Source organism: Symphalangus syndactylus, chromosome 1 (assembly GCF_028878055.3).
Source record: "Symphalangus syndactylus isolate Jambi chromosome 1, NHGRI_mSymSyn1-v2.1_pri, whole genome shotgun sequence".
NCBI classification, from domain to species: Eukaryota; Metazoa; Chordata; class Mammalia; order Primates; family Hylobatidae; genus Symphalangus; species Symphalangus syndactylus.
Window position 1 is genome coordinate 96,294,515 of NC_072423.2, and position 24,058 is coordinate 96,318,572.

The 24,058-nt window shown below is 59.5% G+C and overlaps 2 protein-coding genes across 7 annotated transcripts; one reads left to right on the forward strand and one right to left on the reverse strand.

The window, feature by feature from the left end:
• Nucleotides 1-1,091: 1,091 nt before the first annotated feature.
• AIP (aryl hydrocarbon receptor interacting protein) lies at nt 1,092-9,160 on the forward strand. Of its 3 annotated transcripts, none has more exons than XM_055270089.1 (6): nt 1,092-1,323; nt 5,095-5,274; nt 7,321-7,509; nt 8,091-8,267; nt 8,366-8,507; nt 8,845-9,160. In XM_055270089.1, exons 1-6 carry the CDS (start codon nt 1,225-1,227, stop codon nt 9,048-9,050), a joined length of 993 nt encoding a protein of 330 aa, XP_055126064.1. In that variant the 5' UTR covers nt 1,092-1,224; the 3' UTR covers nt 9,051-9,160. The 3 variants fall into 3 exon arrangements, with proteins under 3 accessions (XP_055126064.1, XP_055126067.1, XP_063491768.1); XM_055270092.1 differs by having other exon boundaries at nt 8,366-8,499; XM_063635698.1 differs by lacking the exon at nt 7,321-7,509 and having other exon boundaries at nt 1,095-1,323.
• Nucleotides 9,161-9,872: 712 nt separating this feature from the next.
• PITPNM1 (phosphatidylinositol transfer protein membrane associated 1) lies at nt 9,873-23,713 on the reverse strand. 4 transcript variants are annotated; one of them, XM_055270079.2, is made up of 24 exons: nt 23,535-23,713; nt 22,441-22,559; nt 20,846-21,060; nt 20,634-20,755; nt 20,203-20,427; nt 18,426-18,752; nt 18,245-18,340; nt 18,054-18,161; nt 17,055-17,116; nt 16,711-16,961; nt 16,247-16,436; nt 16,031-16,138; nt 15,634-15,791; nt 15,343-15,548; nt 14,290-14,460; nt 13,540-13,704; nt 13,179-13,327; nt 12,949-13,059; nt 12,364-12,480; nt 12,043-12,191; nt 11,809-11,958; nt 11,528-11,711; nt 11,054-11,182; nt 9,873-10,402 (listed from the first exon to the last, which is right to left on the reverse strand). In XM_055270079.2, exons 2-24 carry the CDS (start codon nt 22,516-22,518, stop codon nt 10,139-10,141), a joined length of 3,735 nt encoding a protein of 1,244 aa, XP_055126054.1. In that variant the 5' UTR covers nt 22,519-22,559; nt 23,535-23,713; the 3' UTR covers nt 9,873-10,138. The 4 variants fall into 4 exon arrangements, with proteins under 4 accessions (XP_055126054.1, XP_063491757.1, XP_063491760.1 ...); XM_063635687.1 differs by lacking the exon at nt 23,535-23,713 and adding an exon at nt 23,132-23,483; XM_063635690.1 differs by lacking the exon at nt 23,535-23,713 and having other exon boundaries at nt 11,528-11,670; nt 22,441-22,759.
• Between the last annotated feature and the right edge of the window lie 345 nt (nt 23,714-24,058).

Here is a 24,058-nt window from a genome sequence, read left to right on the forward strand (position 1 = left end):
GCTGTCATTCACAGCTAGTTTCTAGAGGCGCACAGAAACGTTGTTTTAGGGCCGGGTGTGGTGGCTCACGCCTCTAATCCCAGCACTTCAGGAGGGCAAGGAGGGTGGATCACGAGGTCTAGGAGTTCAAGACCAGCCTGGCCAAGATGGTGAAACCCCGTCTCTACTAAAAATACAAAAATTAGCTGGGTGTGGCAGCGTGCCTGTAGTCCCAGCTATGCGGGAGGCTGAGGCAAGGAATTGCTTGAACCCAGGAGGCGGAGATTGCAGTGAGCTGAGATTGTGCCACTGCACTCCAGCGGGGGTGACAGAGCGAGACTCCGTCTCAAAAAAAGAAAAACAAAAGTTGTTGTAGCCCCAAAATACCTCATTTTTCTTTTTTCTTTTCTTTAGTTTAATTTAATTTAATTTTTTTGTTTTGTTTTGAGACAGCATCTCGCTCTGTCGGCTAGCCTGGAGTGCAGTGGCATGAACACGGCCCACTGCAGCCTCGAACTCCTGGGCTCAAGGGATCCTCTTGCCTCGGCCTCCCAAAGTGGTGGGGTTACAGGCATGAGCCACCGCGCCTGGCGTTAAAGTACCTCATTTCTATCATTCATCGATTATTCTCTAATATTAATTGGGCACAAGTATGACTCATTTCCGACCCCGCAATGGGCTCTCTTGGTCTCCTTCTCCACCTTTCTTTCCCTCTTCCTCTTTTTATTTTTTGAAAGAGGAAGATCCAGGATGCAAGAGTCCCGACAATCATACTAGATATGCGAAAGAGAAAAAGCCGGAAGAAAATACACAAAAATCATAACACTTTGAGGGTGTGGCTTACGGGTGGTTTTTTTTTTATTATTTTCCTAACTCTGCAATGCTGTTATATTCCGTCCACAACTTCAAACAAAGTGCCACACGGCCGCAGTCCCAATCAATTCAATGACAATTGTTAGGGACGTCCTCGTCCCGCCCGGCCCGCGGACTCCAGCCCTGCCTCTTTGACAGGCCGGGGTCCAGCCCCAAGACATTCCCAGGCTCCGCCCCCGAGCAGACGCGCGCTCAGCCGCAGCGCAGAGAACCAATCATCATCCGTTTCCACGCTCAGTCCCTTTTGGCTTCTGCCCTCAACCAAAATGGCGCTAGCTCGGAAGCTGCCGAGGTGCTAGGAGTTGCCGAAGCAAGTCCGGAAGCTACCGAGCGAGTCCGGAAGTTGCCGAAAGGGAGCAGCGGGGAAGGAGGATGGCGGATATCATCGCAAGACTCCGGGAGGACGGGATCCAAAAACGTGTGATACAGGAAGGCCGAGGAGAGCTCCCGAACTTTCAGGATGGGACCAAGGTTCGTGTCTACCCTACCCTTCTCCCTCTCTGCGGCGTGGTGCGCATGCGAGGCGGGAGGAGGCCTTAGGCGAGAGGTTGCGCATGCCCAGAGGGCAGCGTCCACTGACCCTACCGCTCACATGCAGAACTCGACGCTGATTGGGCTGAATTTAAGTAGGGGGTGAATTCGGGCCTGTGTGCCCCGCCCCCTGGCTCGGCCTTGTAACAGCATTGGTGGGGGAGGCCGTCAGTCATCACAAGCGGGTTGGGGTTGGGGATTGATCTCAGTGCTTGGGCAGACCCCACGCTGGAGGAAACCCAGGGTCGGGAGTGGTCCTAGGGTATCTGGGTTTCAAGGCTCAGGCTCATGATCCTTTGTAGATGGAAGGGCCTTCTGAAAACACTTAGACCAACTGCCACTGTTTAGAGTGGAAAACCGAGGCCCTGGGACGTGCAAAGCCGGAGAACGGGCCCAGAGGTCAGGTCTCCCAGACAGGGACTCTTTAGCAGTCTTCCTGCTGCACTAGTGGCTTGTTTGGGACAGATGAAGGCTGGGAAGTAAAGAACCTCCCACTTTTCTCCTTTTTGCCAGGCCCCCAGATCCAGCCCCTCTGCCCCCTTCTCCCCCAACCTACAACTCCAGGCCTCCCTGCTTCTCCTGCAGTTGCCTCCTCCCGGAGTGCTTTTCCCAGCTGCCACTTGTTTGCAGAGTAGGGAACCTCCCAGAGGCAGCCCCTGTGCCCAGCAGAGCAGTCGGGCAGGACATGCACATTGAGCAAATGAGCACATGCCCCCTGGCCAGCACCGTGCCGAATCGGGCAGCTAAGGATCCTAGCCCAGTGCAGTGTAAGTGCTCTGAGAGCAGAGGGGAGCTGCATGGCTGGAGTGATCCGCTGTATGAAAAGAGATCTTCTCTAAGAAGAGACAGGGTGTGTGGTGTGGGTTCATGCCCCCATGTGCTGGGGGGTTGGTGGCATTGGAAGAAGGGGCTGGCAAGGGAGATCCTGGATGGAACAGACACCAGAAGGAGAGATGTGAACAATGGCACCCAAGATCAGGAACAGGCGGTGTTAAATAACCAATCGCCAGCACTGATTGAGTGCTCACTATTCGAGCATTGTGCTACATGCTTCACACGTTTATTTCCTACAATGTGAGATAGGTACTGTTGTTGATTCCGTTTTACCGATGTGGAAACTGACTTCAGAGATGCAGCATGGTGTGGCAGTTAAGAGCGTGGGCTCCTCTAACCATATCCTGTCGAGGGTTCAATCTTCAAACCTCTTTTCTTTGCACCCACCCCCAGTGTTATCTCTAAGAACTCTCCCTGGCCGGATTACTCCCAGATGCAGCTCTCCAGTCATTACCTGTCTCTTAAACCTGATATACAGCTCCCTACTCACCATCTCCACCTGGAAGCCTGGTTGGCAACTCACACTTAACCTGCTCCACCCGAGGCTTCTCCGTGTCAGTTAGGGGAACCAACAAACTTCTCGTTGTTCAGGGCAAAAACTTTAGTGTCTCTGTGGTCCTCCTAGTCTCACATCCCACATCACATCCTCAATATCCAGCCAGGATCTTGAGTTCTCACCACTTCTGCCATCACTGCTTGGGTCCAGGCCATCCTCATCTCCGGCCTGGGTTACTGCAGCGACCTCTAACTCTCCTCCTGCCTTTTTTGTCCCTCTGTGGTCTGTTCTCGTCCCAGCAGCCGAACCCATGCCAGATTCAATTTCTTTTTTGGTTGGAGCCACTCAGTGGCTTCCATCACAGAGTAAAAAACAGAGGCCTCACCATAGCCTACAGGCCCTGTGAGGTCCACCCCTACTGACCTGGGTGAGCTCCCCTGCTGACCCCATGGTGTACCCCGCCCCCTCCTTCACTCTGCTCTGCCACACTGGCCTTGCTGCTCTTGAACACATCATGCGTTTGAAACGGGAAGTTCCCTTGTCTCCCTTGCAGGGCATGCAATGGGGGGGTGGCTCGATTCTTCAGTGCCCCGCTGCTCAAACCTCTGGGGAAGCATACAGATGGGCAGGATGTGGGGCCCCGACCTCATGGCAGTGTCTAGGGATGAATGTTTACAGCTCCGTGTGTTCTAGGGTGCTCTTTTAGTTTGTCTATAGGCGGCTCGTGTTAACCAGCTCAATTAGACCCTCTTCCTTATCACAAGGACAGAGGGCTTTCTGTAGCCTGGGGTTTCTTGCCTTGATGTACTGGAGTACTGGAGAATTAGATCACGCGTGGGCTTGGAGAATGATTGCAAATTTTTTTTTTTTTTCCGAGACGGAGTTTCGCTGTTGTTGCCCAGGCTGGAGTGCAATGGCGCAATCTCAGCTCACTGCAACCTCTGCCTCCCAGGTTCAAGCAATTCTCCTGCCTCAGCCTCCCAAGTAGCTGAGATTACATGTGCCCGACACCAGGCCCGGCTAATTTTTTAAAATGTTTTTAGTAGAGATGGGCTTTTACCATGTTGGCCAAGCTGGTTTCAGACATTTTCTTTTTTCTTTTCTTTTTTTTTTTTTGAGACAGAGTCTTGCGCTATTGCCCAAGCCAGAGTGCAGTGGCATGATCTTGGCTCACTGCAACCTCCACCTTCTGGGTTCAAGTGATTCTCCTGCCTCAGCCTCCCAAGTAGCTGGGATTACAGGCACCCGCCACCATGGCCAGCTAATTTTTGTATTTTTAGTAGAGACGAGGTTTTGCCATGTTGGCCAGGCTGGTCTCGAACTCCTGACCTCGGGTGATCCACCTGCCTTGGAGATGGTCTTCCCCTGGGGTTGGGCCACTTGGTGGCCCCAGCTCTCGTCTGACTGCCCCAGCCAAACTCCGCCTCTTCCTGCCAGTTGATGACCTGCCAGCGTGCAGGTGCCTGTCAGTGTGATCTTCTGCTGCTTGCTCCCCTGACAGCCTCTCAATGACCAGGAGCTCGTGTCGTCTTCTGCTGATGGGTTCCTCTGACATCTGGCTGCCTGTGTGTCTGCCCGCTAGGGTGTTGGGTTTTTATAGGCACAGGATAGGGGTGTGGCAGGCCAGGGTGGTCTTGGGAAATGCAACATTTGGGCAAGAAATGCCTGTTCTCACCTAGGTCCGTGGTTGTGGAGCCCTACCCAGGGACCATACTCTCCTTTACCCAGCACTTCCCTTCTCCCCTTCCATATTATTTAACAGGACCATGCTCCTCCCTTCCCAGCACTTCCACATCACATTGTCCCACTGCAAGGCATTTTACACGTGCTGTTCTTTTGGCCTAGAAAGTTCCTATCCCAGGGTCCACTTGGCTTGCTTTCTTCCCTACTCCCCCAACCCCCACTCTGTTTAATCCAGCCCCAACCCCCTTGCCCTGCTGTTTCCCAAGCACGTGGCTTCACCTGCCATGACATATTGTTTTGTTTGATGCCCATCTCCTCCCTCTAGAAGCGCCATGTGAGCTCCAGGGGGGGCAGGGACTTTTTTGTGTTTTGCTTGCTGCCATGTTCTGGTGTCTAGCACAGAGCTTGGGCACATAGTAGGTGCTTAGTAAATATGTGTTGAGGAATGACTGGAGTCAGACTGCTTGGACTCTTGTTCCCACTCAGCCACCCACTAGCCATGTGGCTTGGGCCTATTCCTCCCCTCCTTGTGACTTTGTTTTCTCACCAGCGTGGGAGGATAAAGCCAGGTGTAAGGTCAGGTGGTGTCCCCGGGGAAGCCCCGTCCCTTATGCTGTCTGCAGGCCGGGGACTGGACTTCTCCTTGGGGGTCAGGGTACGGGTTTGTGCCTTTGCCTGACCTCGCATGTGGCCCACAGGCCACGTTCCACTACCGGACGCTGCACAGTGACGACGAGGGCACCGTGCTGGACGACAGCCGGGCTCGTGGCAAGCCCATGGAGCTCATCATTGGCAAGAAGTTCAAGCTGCCCGTGTGGGAGACCATCGTGTGCACCATGCGAGAAGGGGAGATTGCCCAGTTCCTCTGTGACATCAAGGTGTCTGTCCTGTACCTGTCTGCAATGGCTGTCCAGCCAAGCCCTATTTCCTATCCCCAGGGCTCTTCCTCCCTCCACCCTCTGCTAGACTGCCACCCACTCTTTCGTTTTTTTTTTTTTTTTGAGATGGAGTCTTGCTCTGTCGCCCAGGCTGGAGTGCAGTGGTACGATCTCAGCTCACTGCACCCTCCACCTCCTGGGTTCAAGCGATTCTCCTGCCTCAGCCTCCTGAGTAGCTGGGATTACAAACACCCGCCATGATGCCCGGCTAATTTTTGTATTTTTAGTAGAGACAGGGTTTCACCATGTTGGCCAGGCTGGTCTTGAACTCCTGACCTCAGGTGATCCACCCGCCTTGGCCTCCCAAAGTGCTGAGATTACAGGTGTGTGCCACTGCACCCGGCCCACCCACTCTTTCCAGACCATCACACCAGCCTGCTGATGGCGTCCTGGCCTCCATTCCGCCTTCCCCTATTAGCCAGACTGAGGCCAGGGGACTCGTTCTCAAATGCAAACGACCTGTACATCCCTCGATGGCTTCTGGTCACTGTCAGGATAGAGCATGGTGGGTCCTCACTTTATGTTGCCGATACATTCTTGGAAACTGTGACCAAGAGAAAAAACATACATCAGGTGTTCAGCCACTGTCATGTCTCTCAGCAAAATTTTGTTAAAACTGATGAGAAGAAAAATTGGTTTCGTTATGTATTGTTTCACCTACAGTCACAGTTTCCAAGAACCTACTTAGGACATTAAGTGAGGACTTAAACTGTATGAGCTATAGCTGCTCACATAGCTTTTTGGGGGCTGGCCCCTGCCGTCTCACCCTCTTACTCAACCTCCCTGCTTTTCCTTTCCATTCTGCTTCTTAGCCAAGATCTTCCCTCTTCCTTCAAAGCTTATTCCTGGGTCACCACCTCTAGGAAGCCCTCCGTGACTGCTAGTGGCCCACGTTTGGGTCCTCCAGCCCTCATGCCCTGCATGGCCAGGATCTGCTCTTCTGCCTTGTCCTAGGCTATTGCAAAGCAGGGATCTGGCCTGTTTACTTCTAGCTTTGGGATGCCCAGCATGAGCCAGTCCAGAGCCAAGACTCAGGAAATGCCCGCTGATGGCAGCCCGGCAGTCAGCCCCTGTCCAGGGCAGTGGCAGGAGTGGGGAGGACTCGGGTAGGAGGAATCTGGTTATCTGGTTCCCACCAGCCTAGCAGCTTTGCCAAGCAAGAGATTAGAGGCTAGGTCCCCTATGCCTGTCTCCCTGCGGGTTTTTTTTTTTTTTTGGACTAAGTCTCACTCTGTTGCCTAGGCTGGAGTGCAGTGGCGCGATCTTGGCTCACTGCAACCACCATCTCCTGGGTTCAAGTGATTCTCTGCCTTAGCTGCCTGAGTAGTTGGGATTACAGGCGCCTGCCATCATGCCTGGCTAATTTTTGTATTTTAACAGAGATGGAGTTTCACCATGTTGGTCAGGCTAGTCTTGAACTCCTGACCTCAGGTGATCCTCCCGCCTTGGCCTCCCAAAGTGCTAGGATTACAGGCGTGAGCCACCACATCCGGCCTCCCTGAGGGTTTTGAAGTGGCTGGCCTGGGCCTGGCTCTGAGGTAGGCCCTCAGTGGGGTGTGGGTGGGACAGGAGAAGGAGGAGCTGCTGGGAGCAGAATGTAGGGGAGGCCCCAGTACTTTGCATAGTCCAGCTTGTGGGCCTTATCCTCCTGAGGGAGAGGAGGTAAGAATTCTACTGGGCCTGTAAGGACCAGGGAGATGGGGTAGGCATGTGTCTGTGGTGGGGGTGAGGATGGGAGTAGGTGCTCTATTTGGTGGCCAGAGAGTGTGGCAGAAGCTGGGGCTTCACCAGGAGAGAGGGCTGAGCCACTGGAGGAGTCCTGAGTTAAAAGCCTCCTGCGCTTAAATGGAGTAGGGGCCCAGATGTCACTCTCTGGGCCTTGGTGTTTGTTCTCAGATGGTGGTGGGGAAGGGGGCTGGGCCTTGTGGACCCGGTGACCAGCCAGCTCACAGTGACAGAGCCCCTGGTGCCCTTGCCTTCCTGCAGCATGTGGTCCTGTACCCACTGGTGGCCAAGAGTCTCCGCAACATCGCGGCGGGCAAGGACCCCCTGGAGGGCCAGCGGCACTGCTGCGGTGTTGCACAGATGCATGAACACAGCTCCCTGGGCCATGCCGACCTGGACGCCCTGCAGCAGAACCCCCAGCCCCTCATTTTCCACATGGAGATGCTGAAGGTGAGGGGCCGCCGAGCCTGGCCTCACCAGGCCCCCACTGCCCGGCCTCAGGGCGGCGCTGGCCTGTCCGCCCAGAGGTGGTGGGATCTGCAGGTGGACTGCTGGGGGAGCGGACAGGGACAAGAAAACCTGTGCAGGACCCTTGGCAGTACCCTGAGTCTCCTTTCCTCCTCCTTCACGTCTCAAATGTCACCTCTTCCAGGAAGCCGGCCCTGCCCACCCGGACTCCTCATTCTCTATCTCGGAGCAGCTCATTTCCTTTCTAGCCTCTGCCGCACCTTGAAGTCCCTGGAATTTATGTATTTCCTTGTCCATTTAGGGAACCTGCCATGGAGCATGATCTCTGCGAGGGCAGGGCTTTTCACCATCTTGTTCACTGTTCTGTTCTTAGCACTTGGCACAGTGCTGGGCACACAGGAGATGTGACATCGATGTTTGTTTAATGCTTTTTGAGTGACAAGCAGCTCTGCTGCTGGTGTGTGATGTCTGGGGGCCCAGCCAGCCCAGATGTGGGTCAGGTCTGCCGCTGATGCAGCTGTGGTGTCCCCGAGCCCCGCTGTGATATGCCCCATGCCCTGCAGGTGGAGAGCCCTGGCACGTACCAGCAGGACCCATGGGCCATGACGGATGAAGAGAAGGCAAAGGCAGTGCCACTTATCCACCAGGAGGGCAACCGGTTGTACCGCGAGGGGCATGTGAAGGAGGCTGCTGCCAAGTACTACGATGCCATTGCCTGCCTCAAGAACCTGCAGATGAAGGTGCTGCCCGGAGGCTGACGGGGAGGATGGAGGGGGGTGTGGAGCCAGGGGGCCCAGGTCTACAGCTTCTCCCCACTCCCTGCCCCCAATGCTCCCAGGAACAGCCTGGGTCCCCTGAATGGATCCAGCTGGACCAGCAGATCACGCCGCTGCTGCTCAACTACTGCCAGTGCAAGCTGGTGGCCGAGGAGTACTATGAGGTGCTGGACCACTGCTCTTCCATCCTCAACAAGTACGACGGTGAGCACCGGGCCCTGGGCTGCCGGGGGCTGCGAGTGGTCAGAGAGTGGCCTTTCTCCTGTCACTGCTGGGGTCAAGACCTAGCCTTTCACACCCCCCATTCTGAGCTCCCACGGGGGCCTGACTAAATGCCTCTACTTGGCAGGGCCGTGGGCCGCATTGTGCCAATGAAGCATGAATGGTGTATTGGGGGTGGGGTGGCATCCTCAGGTCAGGGAGGGCTCTCTCTCCCCTGTGGGCCCATGGTGCCAGGAGATGTGAGGGCAGGCAGCTGGCCAGGATCCCCCCTCATGCCCTTGCATGCCCACTACCCACTGCTCACTGGCCTCCCCTGCAGACAATGTCAAGGCCTACTTCAAGCGGGGCAAGGCCCACGCGGCCGTGTGGAATGCCCAGGAGGCCCAGGCTGACTTTGCCAAAGTGCTGGAGCTGGACCCAGCCCTGGCGCCCGTGGTGAGCCGAGAGCTGCGGGCCCTGGAGGCACGGATCCGGCAGAAGGATGAAGAGGACAAAGCCCGGTTCCGGGGAATCTTCTCCCATTGACAGGAGCACTTGGCCCTGCCTTAACTGCCAAGCCCACTGCTGCAGCTGCCAGCCCTCCTGCCCCTGCTACGTCATGCTTCTGTGTATATAAAGGCCTTTATTTATCTCTCTCTGAGTCTGCTGAGCTGGTCCACTGGGAGAGCCGGGTCATCACCTGGCATTCCTGGTACTTGGGTGGCTGTTGGGAGGCAAAGAATCAGGGTTCAAATCCTAGCCCCTCCGCCCGCCAGCTCTGAGGCTTCAGTGTCCCTGTTAGAGAAATTATGATGAGCTCTTTCCCCAAGGAAGTGTCTCTCGCTGGCCAGGGCTGGGGCGCCCCAGAAGCCCCCAGTCTTAAGGGGGAGATGAAGTGGGTACAAGCCAGGTAGCTGGGCGCCTGAGGGAGGTGGTCTCCTGGTGCTGCCCTCCCCCTCCAGCCTCGGATCCCATGGTCTTCTGGCCTCAGTGTCTGGGGGCAGGATTTCCATGAGAAGCTACGCTGGGGCTGAGGTGAGCCGGGTCGGGCTGGGGTGGGCTGACTGTCCAGAAAGAGGAGAGAGCCGAGTGCTTCGTGAGACCTTTTGAGGCCCAGGCCCCCATCCTGACCTGGCTGTGACATGGATGGCCCTGGGCACGGGTTTCTTGAGACCTTTTGAGGCCCAGGCCCCCATCCTGACCCTGCCTGTGACCTGGATGGCCCTGGGTGTGTGTTGGCCTCTCTGTGCACATCAGTGTCCCTTGTTGAACTGGAAACTGGGCTGGCCGCCCTGTGATGCCAGGCACGGGGCGAGTGGGTGGGAACTGGGCTGGCCGCCCTATGATGCCAGGCACGGGGTGAGTGGGTGGGGTGCAGGTGGCGTTTATTTTCATGGATTTATACACACTGGAAAAGCCTCTGCGCCCACACCCACAGCCTCCTCCCTCCCCCCGGCGCTGGGTCCCCTCATATGAAAGCGAAGTAACACCGAGGAGCACACGGAGATATAGGGTGTGGGGCTGGGGGGGCCAGCGCTAGGGCCAAAAGTCTGGGCCCCCAGCCTCCCACATGCAGCCCCTCGGGCCCCTCGGGTGTGTCAATAAATAACCCAGGTCCAGGCGTGGTGCGGGCCTCACTCCTCGCTGTCCAGCTTCAGGCTGATGCTCCGTGCTTTGCCCCGTGCCAGGGTGGTGGGTGGTGTTCCCGGGCCCTCACGCTCCGCCTGGCTGGGGCCCCTCGAGCGAAGCAGCTGGCTCTGTTTGCGCAGGAAGTCCACGGGGGCAGCCACACCATAGCTGCTCTTGCCCAAGGCAGCTCTCGGGGGTCCCGAGGAGGCATGCGAGTGTGAGCCTGCTTCCAGCTGGCCCAGGTGGGCCACATAGCCGTCTGACAGGAACTGTGGGCAGAGGTAGGCAGCGATGAGGGGGTGCTGGCCAAGGGCCCACACGCTGCCCTCCACGGTCCTCCAGAGGCACCTGAGGCAGGCTGGGGGACTGGTGGCAGGCTTGGCACAGCCTGAGCTGAAGCCTTCTCAATAGACAGGACCCCAGGCTGGGAGCCAGGGCACCTTGGCTGTGCTCCTAGCTCTGCCCTTCTCTGGGTCTCAGTCTCCTCATCTGGAAAATGGGGTCTTAGAGGAAAAATAACAGCAGCCAATGTTTAGCCAGCACTTGCTTTGTGCCCAGCCCTGTGCCTGTTGATGTGCAGTAAATGATGTGATCTTCATAAGCTGACATGGGCAGTGCCATGATCATTTCCATTTACAGACGGGAAGCTGAGGCTCAGAAAGGTCACAGTGGAAAGCCATGGCTGAGTGGAACCAGCGCCTAGGGTCTTGAGCACATTCCAGTGTGGGCTGTTCCCTCTGGCTTGCCTGGCAGCTGGCAGCTCAAGCTGCTCATGGCCCTTGTCCTCGGAGGATCCCAGGGTCCCTGGAGGCCGGTTAGGCCTTCTCACATCTTCCCCAGAGTCTGTGGTCCCTAAGGCCTGGGACTCAGGCACTTGCTCCCTGGTGGGGTTCTGTTCCTGGCCTTCACTTGGCCCTCACCTGGCACTGCGCCTGTAGCTTCCGCACGGCACGGCCCACGATGTAGGTCTGGCTTGGGGACAGGCCCAGTGCCGCGTATACAGCCACATCTTTGGGAGACCCATAACCGGCCACGATGTTCAGTTCTACCTGTGGCGGGAGATGCCAATCAGCCGCCCCAGGGGCGGAGCCGTGCAGCTGGGGGCGGGGTCTGTTGGGCTTCCCCAGATTGTTCTGGGGGTGGGTCCAGGCAGACGGAGGCGAGGACAGGTCCCAGTCCCACGGGGACAGGGGCGGGACCAGCTGCATCTCCCTAGTTGCCCCTAAGTACACGGGGCCTCTCAAACTAGGGGAGCAGGACCACAGCGGCCGCTGCAGTCAGGCAGGGCCCGGGCCGATCCGGTTGGGAACAGATGGGTCTCTGCTGATCCGGGGGTGGGGGGTAAGGGGGAGCGGGGGCGGGGTCAGGACCCGGAGCCTCCCCAGCCGCCGCACCTCCTGCACCAGGCTCTGCAGAAACATTGCCTTCTGGCGCAGCGGGTCGTGGGTGAGGCCGTCGCAGAAAGAGACGACGCCGTGGGGGAAGTTGTGCTGCGATAGCCAGGCCACCACGCGGTGCTTCTGCATATCCGGCCGGCCTGTGACATACACGATCAGGTAGCCGGAGTCCTGCCAGTGCCTGTGGGGCGGGGGCAGCGGTCAGCTCCGCTGGCCAGGGGTGGGGGGCCGGTCACCCCGGTGAGATGGGTGGTGGTGGTGGCGGTGGCAACTCCTACCTGACCACATCCACGGCGCCAGCTCGCACCTTGGGGTCGCTGCCCATGATGGAGACGCTGGCGGTGAAGGAGCCGTCGATGCTGAAGACCACAGCCTCCGTGCCGCGGGCCACCACAGTCAGGCAGCATTCGGCATAGGTGTGGTCGCCCCTGCGGCCCACGGGGCGGGGCGTGAGTGGCGCGGGGCGAGGCCTGGCGGAGCCCTCCCGCAGAGGCCTGGCCAGCCGCGCTCACCTGACCACCATGCGCACGGGGTAGACACCAATGCCCAGCGCGCGCTCTGGGGGAACTGGGAAGGTGAGGCGGCCCGAGCTATTGGTGACTTCCGTGCCAAAGTAGATCCACTTGCCCGACAGCGGCTGTGTCATGATGTAGACATCCACCTGGAGGGGAGAAAGGGCGGGAGGTCCATGGGGGCCCTGCATGGAGGAGGGCAGAGGCGGGGCTGTCGTCGGGGACGGGTGGGTCTAGGGGCACAACCACCAGGAACCAGGAGCTGTTCCGAGGACAGGAGGTGGGGCCATGGGCCAGGCGACAGGGCCTCTGGGTCCTGACCTTCTCTCCGGTTAGCGTGACGACGTCCAGGGGCCCGTACATGAAGCGCCCGCTTAGCACCTGGGGGCGGCCCTCGCACACCACCGTGTCGCTCGCCCGGTGGTTGGAAGTGACGTTCTAGAGGGAGCAGAGGGCGTGAGTCCGCGGCCAGGAAAGGATGGGGATGCTTGGGGAAGGCGAGCAGGTGAGGATCCACACGCAAACCCCCGGGGTGGGGGCCGAGAAGCGGCGGGGCGTTGAGGGAAAAAGGCAAGCCCGGGGGGCGCACTTTTGTGGACCCCGGCCTGACAGCCTGTGTGTGGGCCGCGGCTCCAGGAGCAGAGCTGTGACAGGACGGGATACAGAGGATGAGGCGAGGTGGGGACCAGCGCAGATCCAGACCCTAGACACAAACTTGCCGCAGAGGGCGGGGAGACCAGCGGTTCCCAGGGGCGGGGCTGGGGCAATGAGGTGGAGCCAGGACCCCAGGGGCGGGGCAGGACTGGGAGAGAGTTGGGTCGGCTAGGGCCCGAGGAGGCGGGGTGCTGGGGGAGGGGCGGGGCCTCTCTGGTGAGTGGGCGAGTGGGCGAGGGGCAGGGCACCTACCCGGATCTTGACCTGCGTGCGTTTTCGCTGCCACTTCTCCCTGGGGAAGGCCGGGCTGTAGATGGATGGCTCCTCGCATTCCGCCAGCTGTGGCCGCTCCTTCTCGATCACCTGCGCGGGACAGGGGGCGAGGCCTCTGTCTCTTAGGGGAGGGAGGGCTGTCCCTCCCCCGGCCACAGCAGCCCATCCCCGTCCCATTCTCATCTCCCATTCCATATTCCCAGGCCCACCTGGCGCAGGATGAACGCCACCACGTCGGCGGACTCCCAGTAGCTGGCGTGGAAGAGGTGGGGCAGCGTGACGGTGGGAAAGGCGGTGAGCGCCTCGGGGCAGTACAGCGAGTAGTCGATCCGCTTGGTCCCCCACCAGCGCTCCAGGACTGCGCGGCCATGGCAGCGAGTCAGGATGGCCTCCTGCCCCACACCCATCTGCCTGGGTGCTGGGTGCTCTTTCCTCCCTCCTTTCCACCCAGCCTGCTCTTTGCCAAGTCCAGGCTGGGTGCTGGGGGAAAGGGTTTCTCAGCTGGGCTTCGGAGGTGGAATACGGGCCTCCCCCACCCCCAGGCTGGACTGCCTAGGCTGGCTGGCTTACTCTTAACCACCTCGCTGGTGGTGCTGGGGGCGGCTGGCTGGGCTGGGGGCTCAGTGGCCAACTCACTGCCCTTCCAGAAGGCACCGCTAGTAGAGGTGGGTGTTGAGGGCACCAGCATCTCCAGCTCCTCCAGAAAGAGGCCGGAGTGCGTTTGCAGAGTGTCGGCTGGGGGAAGGAGGGCAAGGTCAGCAGGGGCCGCCAGGTGGCTCTCCTGTCTTCTCACCCAGGGCTCCCCGCACCTCTGCCATCTTCCCTGTGGCCCCTCTGGTCAGGTCCTGGCTGAGGCTGCACTGTGGCATTCTCTCCTCTCAGCTAGCCCAGTGGCCAGCTGCACTCCTGCCAGAATGCCTGTTGCCACTGCCCCAAACGCTGCACACCTGTGCCCAACACAGGCCAGCTTGGCCCATACATACCTGGGCACGCCCCCAATACATGCCTGCAGCACACCCCCCCACAGATGCAGCAGCGCACACATGCTGGCTGCTTGTATGGCAGCACACCAGCATCATGCTGCCAGGGGGCACCCTCTCGAGCTTGGCTAACCTCCCCCACCCAACTTCTGGGCCCAGGAGGTCAGAGGGTCCTGGGGATCCAGACCCCCGCAGGGGGAAGGAGCTCCTGGTCCCGGGAGTGGTGGCCTGAGCCTGAGAGGTTTCCCATCGTGTGGGAGCCTCCTCATGTCTTCTGCTACCTCCTCCCTTCCTGTGTGTGCCCTCCTCCTTCTCCCCTTTATCTTGTTTGGGGGCGTACCCAGCAGCAGGGATGAGCCGTCTCCCAGGGGGAACTTCTGGTAGCGGGGCACAGTCAGTGGGGCAATGGCCTGGAACTTTGGGGCCAGCAGGGGCTCGAGGCGTGAGGCGCAGGGGTCGGCCGCATGGAAGAGGTTGTAGATCTGCTCACAGGCTGGGCGCATCTGGGCCACTGGGTACCCAGAAGATAGAGAAAGATTGTGGGGTGGGGGCTTCAGCTGGGCACTCTGGGAGGTAGGGGGTGTGGGAGCAGTACCCTGATGTCTGGTGTGACCCTGAGCCAGCAGTTCCCAAACTGCACTCCCTGGGAAGTCAGTAGGGCCCTGCTTAAAGTGAGACAGGGGCCGGGCACAGTGGCTCACTCCTGGAATCCCAGTACTGGGGGAGGCAGAAGCAGATGGATCACTTGAGGTCAGAAGTTCGAGAACAGCCCGGCCAACATGGTGAAACCCCGTCTCCATTAAAAATACAAAAATTAGCTGGGTTCAGTGGCTCATTCCTGGAATCCCAGCACTGTGGGAGGCAGAGGCGGGTGGATTACCTGAGGTCAGGAGTTCGAGACCAGCCTGGCCAACATGGCAAAACATTGTCTCTACTAAAAAAATACAAAAATTAGCTGGGCATGGTGGCGGGTGCCCGTAATCCCAGCTACTTGGGATGCTGAGGCAGGAGAATCACTTGAACCCAGGAGGTTGCAGTGAGCAAGATCAGGCCACTGACACTCTAGTCTGGGTGACAGAGCGAGACTCCGTCTCAAAAAAAAAAAAAAAGGCTGAGAAGAGAGCAGCGGCTTTGATTTGCTGCCGTGGTGCCCACTGGACCCCTTCTAGTGCAGAACATCCCACAGGTGTGAAGCTCCTCCCAGTGGCTTTGGGAGACTCACCCTTGGCGAGTCCCTTCTTTCTGGGCCTCAGGTTCCCCTTCTGCAGCCAGGCCTTTGAATTAGTACAGTGGGGAAGTTGCTCGTGCCTCGGGCGAGAGGGAAGGCCAGAGGAGGTGGGGAAAGAAGGGGCAGACAGAGACTAGAGGCGCCCCTGCAGCCCCTAGGACTTACCCTCCAGGGTGGGCATCACAGTTTTGCGCAGAGCCAGTACCAGGCCCAGTGGAGAGCCGAAGAGAAAGAAGCCAGAGACCTTGAAGTCAAGGCGGGCAGCACTGCTGGGGCCCTCAGGTGCCTCGGAACTGGCAGCGGGTGGGCAGGAGGCCGTGCTTGCCCGCCGGGGCTCCCCGGAGGAGGTGGTTGCAGGGGCTGCCTGAAGGCTGTGGGGGAGGGGGGGTGCTCAGTGCTGCTGCCTCTGTAGTCCATCATGTGCCCAGGGCAGGAGCGATGGGGCAGGGACGTCACCTGTTCTGAGAGCCCTCGGGCTCAGGACTGGCCATGTCGCTGGGGATGCGCTGGGGAGGCAAGGCTGAGGGTTCTGGGCTGGCCCGACCCAGGCCTTCCACACCATCTGCCAGGGGGTCCCGCCCTGGGCCAAACTCCGGAGAGAGCAGCTCATTGTTCTGGATGGAACAAGGGACAGAAACATCCTCAGGCCTGGGGACCATTCGAATTCTACTTACTTAGAAGCAAGGAGTGAGGCTTGGGGGTTGGGCAGAGCAGAATTCCAGAGAAGACATGAACTGGCGGGGCAGCAGGGGGGCTGCCTGCTGGCAGAGGGGTCGCATTCCACCTGGGGCAGAGACCCAGAGCTGGAGAGGGCCTTTCCGCTCCTGAGGAGGCCGGGTTTGGCTATACTGACCATGCTCCCACGGCGGCTGCTGCCCCGACTCCCGGTGCCTGCGTTAGCACTGTGGCAAAGTGCATCAAAGCCCAGGATGCCACCAACACCATCTCCAATCAGCACGACCTGGGTGGGAGCAGGGGCACCATCATGAGAGGCCTTGTCTTCACCCAGGCCAGGCCACAGTGGGGGCTGCAGTGGAGGGCAGCAGATGGACTGTCCCTAACTGCTGACCTGCCCACAGAAGCCGGCACCCTCAGGTGAGCGCAGGAAGGCTGAGTAGGCCTGGTTGGTGCGGGCAATGACGGTGGCCACGGCGCCCTGGTAGCGGGAGGATGAGGTGGCCAGCAGTGGCAGGGCAGCCAGTGGAATGTGGTCTTGGGAGCGGGACAGGCTGTCACCATCGTGGCTGTAAGGGCTCAGGCTGTAGGAGGAGGAAATGTGGTGCGTGAGTGAGGGGCTTCCAGACCCACTCCTGCCATCCAAGTCCCCTGGGCCTGCTGGCAAGCCCTGGCTCTGTGGGTCCTCTGTGGGGAGCGTTAGCCCCAAGAGGCAACTGAAATGGAGCCATTCTCCAGAACAGGTCCAGCCATGCCAGTGACTGACCCAGGTGTCTAGCTTCCTGACCCCTTCCCCCTCCCTGCCCCAAGGCCTCCCTGATCCTACGAGTTCCCTGCCGTTCCACCCGTGGCTAGTACTTGGAGACAAGGGCATAGGCGGCGGCGCAGATGGGTGGACAGGGCACCAGTCGCAGCGCCACATGGCCCAAAGCCTCAGGGAAGTGGATGCGGGTGACCGCCTCGAAGGCAGAGCTCAGCGTCTGCACATCTGCCTGCTTGGAGTTGGCGTCTCCAGGGCCTGAGTCCAGGATGTTGCCGCTGTGCAGGATAAGGAAGAGGGCGTGGACTGTGCATGCCTCAGCCCCCAGCTCCCCGGCTCCATCCAGGCCCTGGGGGGAACAATGGAGTGCAGTGGGTGTCATAGCAGTGGCCAGGCCAGTGAGTAGGGGGAGCTTTGACAAGGGGTGGCTGACCATACTCGCCTCTGAGTCCCTGGGTGCTTGGGCCCCATCCTCAATGCCTTTAGCTGCCTCGGCTCCAGGCTCTGTAGGGCAAGGAAGCCAGTGAGAGGGATGGAGAGGACCACTGGGATCCCCTCATCTGGCACTTCAGGCACCCCAGTTCTGGCATCTGCTTGAAGCCCCCAGTCCCTACCTTCCTCCAAACTTCTCCTCCCACCAGCTCTCCCAGGTGAGTTTGCTTTTCCAGGCCTTTGCTCCCACTGGTCTTATTGCAGTCAGGGCTGCCTCTCCACACAATGCCTGTTTGCCTGGCAAACTTCTCTAACCCTGCCCTGTCCAATGTGGTAGCCATTAGCCACAAGTGGCCATTTAAATTTAAATGAATTAAAATATAATACATAAAAACCTCAGTTCCTCAGTCACACTAGCCCCATTTTCAGTGCCTGGGAGCCAGTGTGGCTGGTGGTTATTGCCTTGGGCAGCACAGACCTAGAAGTTCTGCTGGACAGTGCTGGCCCAAGTCTCCCAAAGCTAGCATAGACATCACCTCTCATGTGAAGCATTCAGGGAGTCCAAATTAATTCCTTCATTCTTAGTGCTATTTCTGAATCATGACTACATTCTAATCATCCATCCATCCACTCATCCATCCATCCATCCATCCATCCACCCACCCACCCATCCATCCATCGACCCACCCATCCGTCCATCCACCCACCCAACCATCCACCCACCCACCCACCCATCCATCCACCCACCCAACCATCCATCCATCCATCCATCCATCCATCCATCCATCCATCCATCAATCCACCCACCCACCCATCCATCCATCCACCCACCCAACCATTCATCCATCCATCCATCCATCCATCCATCCATCCATCCATCCACCATTCATTATTCGTCTATGTATTTAATGAGCACCTCTTCAGATTGCCTCTCATCTTAAGATGCCATTAAACTTATGACCTGCTGTACACGGGTGCTGAGGGCCGGTGTCCTAGGCGGGATCTTTACCTGGCGTTCCCTCCACCTCCATTGGGGAGGCAAAGGCGTCGATGAAGTCATTGGAGTTCCACTTGGTCATCTCCTTGGGGAAGACCTCCTCACTGTCCGAGAAGCCTTCTGAGGGGACAGGGGGCTGTGTCATGGGGTGGGAGGAGCTGCTCGGGGACATCCCCACTCCCAAAAAGGGCCTCAGTGCTGACCGTGGGCATCAAAGAACTCTTCCTCAGAGCTGTTCTCGGAGTCCCGGGCAATGTTCTGCATGCGCCACTCGGACAAGCTCTGGGGAGACACAGCCCCTGCCGGGCCGGCTCAGCCTCAGCCTCAGCCCAGTAGCCCAGCCTGGGGAGGGTCGTTCCTCCCATCCCTGTGCCCCAGCCTTACCTCCATGTTGGGATGAGTAGGAGGAACGGGAGGATGAGGACCACTGCTTCCCAAAGCTGGCATCGGGGGAGGCATCTGGGCCAGGGGGGGCCTCAGGCCCATCGGAGGTGCCAGTGTTGCTGGCCCCAGCCCGGGCCTCGGTGCTTGGTTTCCCGGGGGGCTGGGCTTCAGACCCCTCACTGCCTGTGTTGCACTTGGCCATGCGCTGGGCCAGCATGCGAGCAGTCTCCTCTTCCAGTGCCCGGATGTCAGCCATGCTCAGCTCTGTCCACTCATCCTGCCAGCACCAGGCCTGGCGGTGGGCCCGCAGCATCACCCGACGCAGACCTGCAGGTGCCCAGGCGTCGGAACTGCCCCCTCCCCCGCTTCCCTGCCACCGCAGCCACGTGCCCAGCCTTGAGGTTGGATAATGGCTCCCTTGGGGACACCACCCACCCAGAGCCACAAAGTAGGGCAGGGCCAGTGCAGTCCAGGAATGGGAGTGGAAAGTGGGGCATTTGTCTTCCTGCCTGACTCCCCCCCGCCCACTGCCTTTCCTGTCTCTCTGCACACCCTAACTCTCAGCACTGTCCCCACCCCATCACTCCAAAAGCAGGGACCAATGCTTGTTTTTGCTTTTGGCTGGCTTCCTGTGACTTCTGAGGAATTAACAGTTAATTAAGGGTTTAACAGTTAATGAAACTGTTGATGGTTAATGAAGGTGTTAATAGTTAATGGAAGTGTTGGCACTCAATGAAGGCTGTAGCGAAAGATGATACCCATTCTGGGATATTTTTATCTTAAGCAGAAGAATAAAGTTAGAAACTCTTAAATATCTAGGAAATAAAGTAATGATGGTTGAATGATAATTATAAACTTCTGTGAGGAGATATATCGGAATCTTAGTAGTGGCTATATGTGGGTGATTTTAATTTTCTTATTTGTGCTTTTTGGTATTTTTCCAAATGCAAGACAAGGAGTCCTCATTATTCTCTAAGCTGAATTTCCCCACCTGTAAAATGGGAATAATCATCGTCATTACCTGGTGGGCTGTTGTGGGTGTTAAGGGAGATCTTGCACAAAAAGTAATTAGCCATGGGTCTGTGTGTTGCAATCACTGTCAGTATTACCTCTTCATATCTGACTCAACCTCTTCCTCATTTACTGAAGAGAAATTTAAAGTGCAGAGATGGCCAGTGCCTTGCTGGAGGTACCATGGGGTGGGGGTCAGTAGGGGACAGAAGCCAGACTGCTGGCCTCTCCAACTAGGGACCATCCCTCTGTGTGCAGATGACCTGGGCACTGAGGCAGGGCTGAGCTGTAGGCGTGGTGGGGTCAGGTTGAGGGGAGGTGTGGGACTGGGGCTCCTGAACACCAGGGCCAAAGGCTGGAACACTAGAAACTTGGAGTGGAGGGGGGGAATCCCAGAGAGAATGACATGAGTCACAGCCTCAGCCTGCACTCCTTAGCATGCTGCCAGTTAGAGCCGGTGACCTTCCTGAGCATCTCTAAGTCTCATCCAACTCATAGGATGATGGAGAATCTTAGAATCTTAATGGAAGCAGTAGCATTTCTGAATGTCAGAGCCAGTATGGACCTTGTAGATCATATTACCAGCTTCCTGCTCTGTGGATGCCTGGCTAGGCTGTGCGGCCGCCTCTGCCCTAGTGCTCCCCACCTCAAATGGAAATGATGGCTTTCCACCTCTGTGTCCCCAGTGGATGGGAGCATCCCTGGCCCTAAACACGGGGTCTGGGGCATGCTGGGTAAGTGGGACCTCCCGCAGCTGGGTGCTCACCTACATCGTGGATGAACTGCTCGATCTTGGCTTGCATGCCCCAGTAGCGGAACTCAACCTTGCACAGCTTATAGGCACACATAAGGGGCCCCGTCTGTGCCGCCGTCCGCGCCCAGTCATCAGACAGTGGCCCTCGGCCCGTCTTGACCGAGCGGTACAGCCGGGGGTCCTCTTCTGCTTTGTACTCGCCTGGGGCCACTGCATCCCGCACGATGTCGATGGTGTCTGAGGGAGTTCGGCAAGCATTGAGCAGCGCCAGCCCCTTTGAGCCCCCGCTCCTGGCACCCTCTTGGGACTGGGTGACAGTTCCCGTCCTTTTGCAGATAGGACCATGAGGCCTGGAGAGGGCTGGGACTTCTCAGAGGCTGCCCAATGAGGCAGCCAGGAGCCTGAGAGGGGCGCCAGGGTCCCCCCATAGCTCCAGGCCTCACCCAGGATGCGCTGTCTCCTCTCGGCCCCGCTCAGGTTGAAGACGTTTGGCTGCTGCCCCCCATCAGGCAGGTAATAGGTCTCGATTTCAATGGAGAATTTCTCCACGAAAGGGCAGGTGTACCTGGGCAGAAGGCACGGATGAGGCTCACTGCTGTACCCACCAGGGCCGCTCCCCTGCTGGCCTCAGACCATGCCCACCTCACCCACTCACCGGGTTCGGGTGTAGGGGTAGGCATTCCAGGATTCCTCTTCTACCTGCAGGGCAGCCTTGGGCAGCAGTGCCCGGAACCAGCCTGGGATGTGGGATCCCACATGGTACACCTTGTGTGTGTACTGCCCACTGCCCCCGGGCCCATCTGTGTAGGGCCGGTTGGCCAGGATCTCCACGCCGCTGCCCTCACCACTAGACTCCTCCCGGCTCTTTTTCTGTGGCCCGAGGGAGAGCAGAACAGGGAGCTCAGCCCCAGCTTAGCATCTGGGATCCCCAGCTCAGCCTGGTGTTCTACACAGCTCTGGGGCCCTGGTCCCAGCCTTTTCAACTCCCTGAAACCAGACCCTGCCCCACCAAAGCTCCCTGGGATCAGAATCACAGATGCAGCCCAGCCCCGCATGGGGTCTGCAACCCAGCACTCAATTCAGTCATTCAAGTATTCATTGAGTGTCTGCTCCACTCCAAGCAGTGTTTGGGATTATATCAACTGAGATATATTGATGAATAGAACAAAGACCCCTGCCCTCGTGGAACTTACATTCTAGTGGAAGGAGACAGACAAAAGGAAAAAGCAAATTATATGGTGTGTTAGAAGGCACTAGGTGCTATAGGAAAAGCCTAGAGTAGGGTACGGGTGATCAGGGCTGGGGGCGGCAGTTCTGATCTGATAGTCAGGGAAGGCCTTGCTAATAACATAATGTGACCATGGCTTGAACATGACTTTAAGGCGGTGAGGTAGGAGGAGGTGCTCAAGGCAGGGGGAAGCCAGTGCAGCCCCAAGGTGGGAGCATACTGGATGTGCTGGCGGGTGGCAAGGAGGCTGGGGTGGCTGGCAAGGAAGAAGGGACAAGGAGGGGAAAAGGGGCCTCCAGCTCTCAGAGGCCCTAACCCTGGCCCCCTCCCTCTCTGGGAGGCCCTGGCCGCCTCCCAATCCCAGCTCCGCCACACCCCTCAGAGCTTGAGAGCCCCCAGATCCTGCCTTCTATCGCTCTGGGGCTCAGATGGCCCTTTCAAGCCCGAGGCGGGGTCCAGGCCCTCTTGCTTTATGAGATTCTGGTCCTGCTGTGCTGGGGATAGATCTGGAGCGGACTCCCCCAAGCTCTGCACCAACCCGGCCACTGCTGAGGGCCTGCCCTGGCCCACTCTTCTCACTGCCCTACCCCAGAGCCCCCTCGCCCTCCGATCCTTACTGCCCTGTCCCTGCTCCAGGTTTGGCACCTGGTCCTCACCCCATCTCCCTGACCTCCAGGGATGGCCAGGACCCTGCACTTCTCCAGACCCCCTCCCGCCCTCCTCTGCCACGGAGGCCCCCCTCCTCATTCTTGCCGCCTCCTGGGCGCTTTTTCTTTCCCCGATGGGATTATAGATCCTGAGGAGGATTACAGGAGATCAGAGGAGGGCTGGGCACTTAGCGGGTGGGAAGCACCACTCGGCCCTCCTGCTCCTCTTCCCACAGCCCTTCCCCATCCCCACATCTGAAGGGGGGCCTCTCTTGTCTCCTCCGGGCTCCCAGTCGGTCCCAGCCCCAGGGCAGGGCTGGCGGGGTCGGCGGGGCTCCACCTCTTGCCCGGGTGCCCTCTCCCCGCCGCCCTCACCTGGATCATGTAGAGCTGGGCCACCTGGTACTCGTCCAGGCTCATGGGCAGCAGAATGTGGTATTCCTTGATGAGCATCCTGAAGGCGCTCGGCGAGCCGCGCGCGGCCTCCGCTCCTCCTGGCGCAGGGCACGGCGCGACAGTCAGTGCGGGGAGGCTGCGCTCGGCCCCGAGCCCTGCGCGCCGGCCGAGGGGCTCAGGCCACGGGACCCCATGTCCGGGCCCGCGGCGGGAGAGGCAGAGGCGAGCCCAGCGCCGCCGCCCGCGCCGCCGGGGCCGGGAGCCGCAGCGAGGCTGAGCGCTGACCTCTTTTCCGCGCAGCCCCCGCCCCCCGCCCGCCCGTCGCCATGGCAACCGCGCGCTGACGCGGGCCCCCCGGAGCGCCAAGCTCCGGCCGGCGGGCGGGAGGGCCACCTCGCCTCTCCCGCTGCGACCGCGTCTTAACCCCAGGAAACGGCATCCCTCGGGGGCGCGCCCCCGAAGCCCCGGGGCCCCTCCTTCCGGGCCCGCCTTCCGCGACCGGCCCCTTGGGGACCCGCCCCCTGCATCTCCTTCCCGGAGTCGGCGGGGTCCCAGGTCCCCCACTCTCGGACGTTCACCTAGAGCTTTGTTCCCGACTGTCTCTGCGCGGAGTGGCCCCGTGCGCCCAGCATCTCTGCCAGGGTTCCCCACGACCTGCACCCGAACTTACCTTCCGGGACCAGTAATCCCCTCCGCCCTCCAGATCTGCCTTCTTCTACATAGAGGGCAGCCGGGTCCTCGACCTCCCGCTCCCAGCATCCTTCCTGGACCCCCGGCCCTCGCCGGCTCTCCACGCGCCTAGGCAGCCACCCCGTCCTCTTCCCGGGGGATGAGCCCTCTTCAGGCTGAGGCCAGAGTGGCTCCACTTGGTATCCCACAGGCCCTGGCCCTGGAGACCCGCTCCGCCCACCTGCGCCCCAGACTGGCACCGAGGTTCCGCTGCAGGCACCCTTCCATCCCCCACTCGCACCCCGCGAGCAAGCGAGAGGCCCCGTTGTCCCCACTTCCCTCTGCTCGCCGGCGTCCCGGTCCCCTGCCGCGCTCTTGGCCCGCCTGCCGACGTCCCGGCTCACCTCTAGCTTGAGGCGGGCTCCCCTCACCCAGCCCGGGCAGGGCCGGCCGGCCCGTGGGTCGGAGCCCGGAGCGCCCCCAGCCCCGGCCTCGGGTTGCAGCGGTGGCCGGACCCTCCCGAGGCGCAGTGCCGGCCCATGGCCCCGACCTTCCTCTCGATCCGCCCGCCGGCGCCCCTGCCGTCCCTCCCCGCCGCCCGCCGCGTCACTGCGGCCGCCCCGCCCCCTTCCTGGGCCCGGCTGGCCCTCCCCACCCCGGCGGGGTCCGGGCAGCCCCGCCTGCAGCGGAGGAGACAGGGAGGCAGGCCCCTGCCTTCCTTCCCCCCGGCAGTGGGAAAAAGGCCATTGCCTAAATTCTGGCTCTTCCTAGTCCCTCTGTGCTGACTGGGGTCCCCGAGGACTCTTAGTTCCTATCTCCACCCTAGCCCAGCCCTCCTGTGTGCAGTGACAGGATGGTTTGATATGGGGGGTCTCAGGCCCACTCTCCTCACCCTCTGCAGTCCTTAGATTTGGGACCCAGCGTAAAG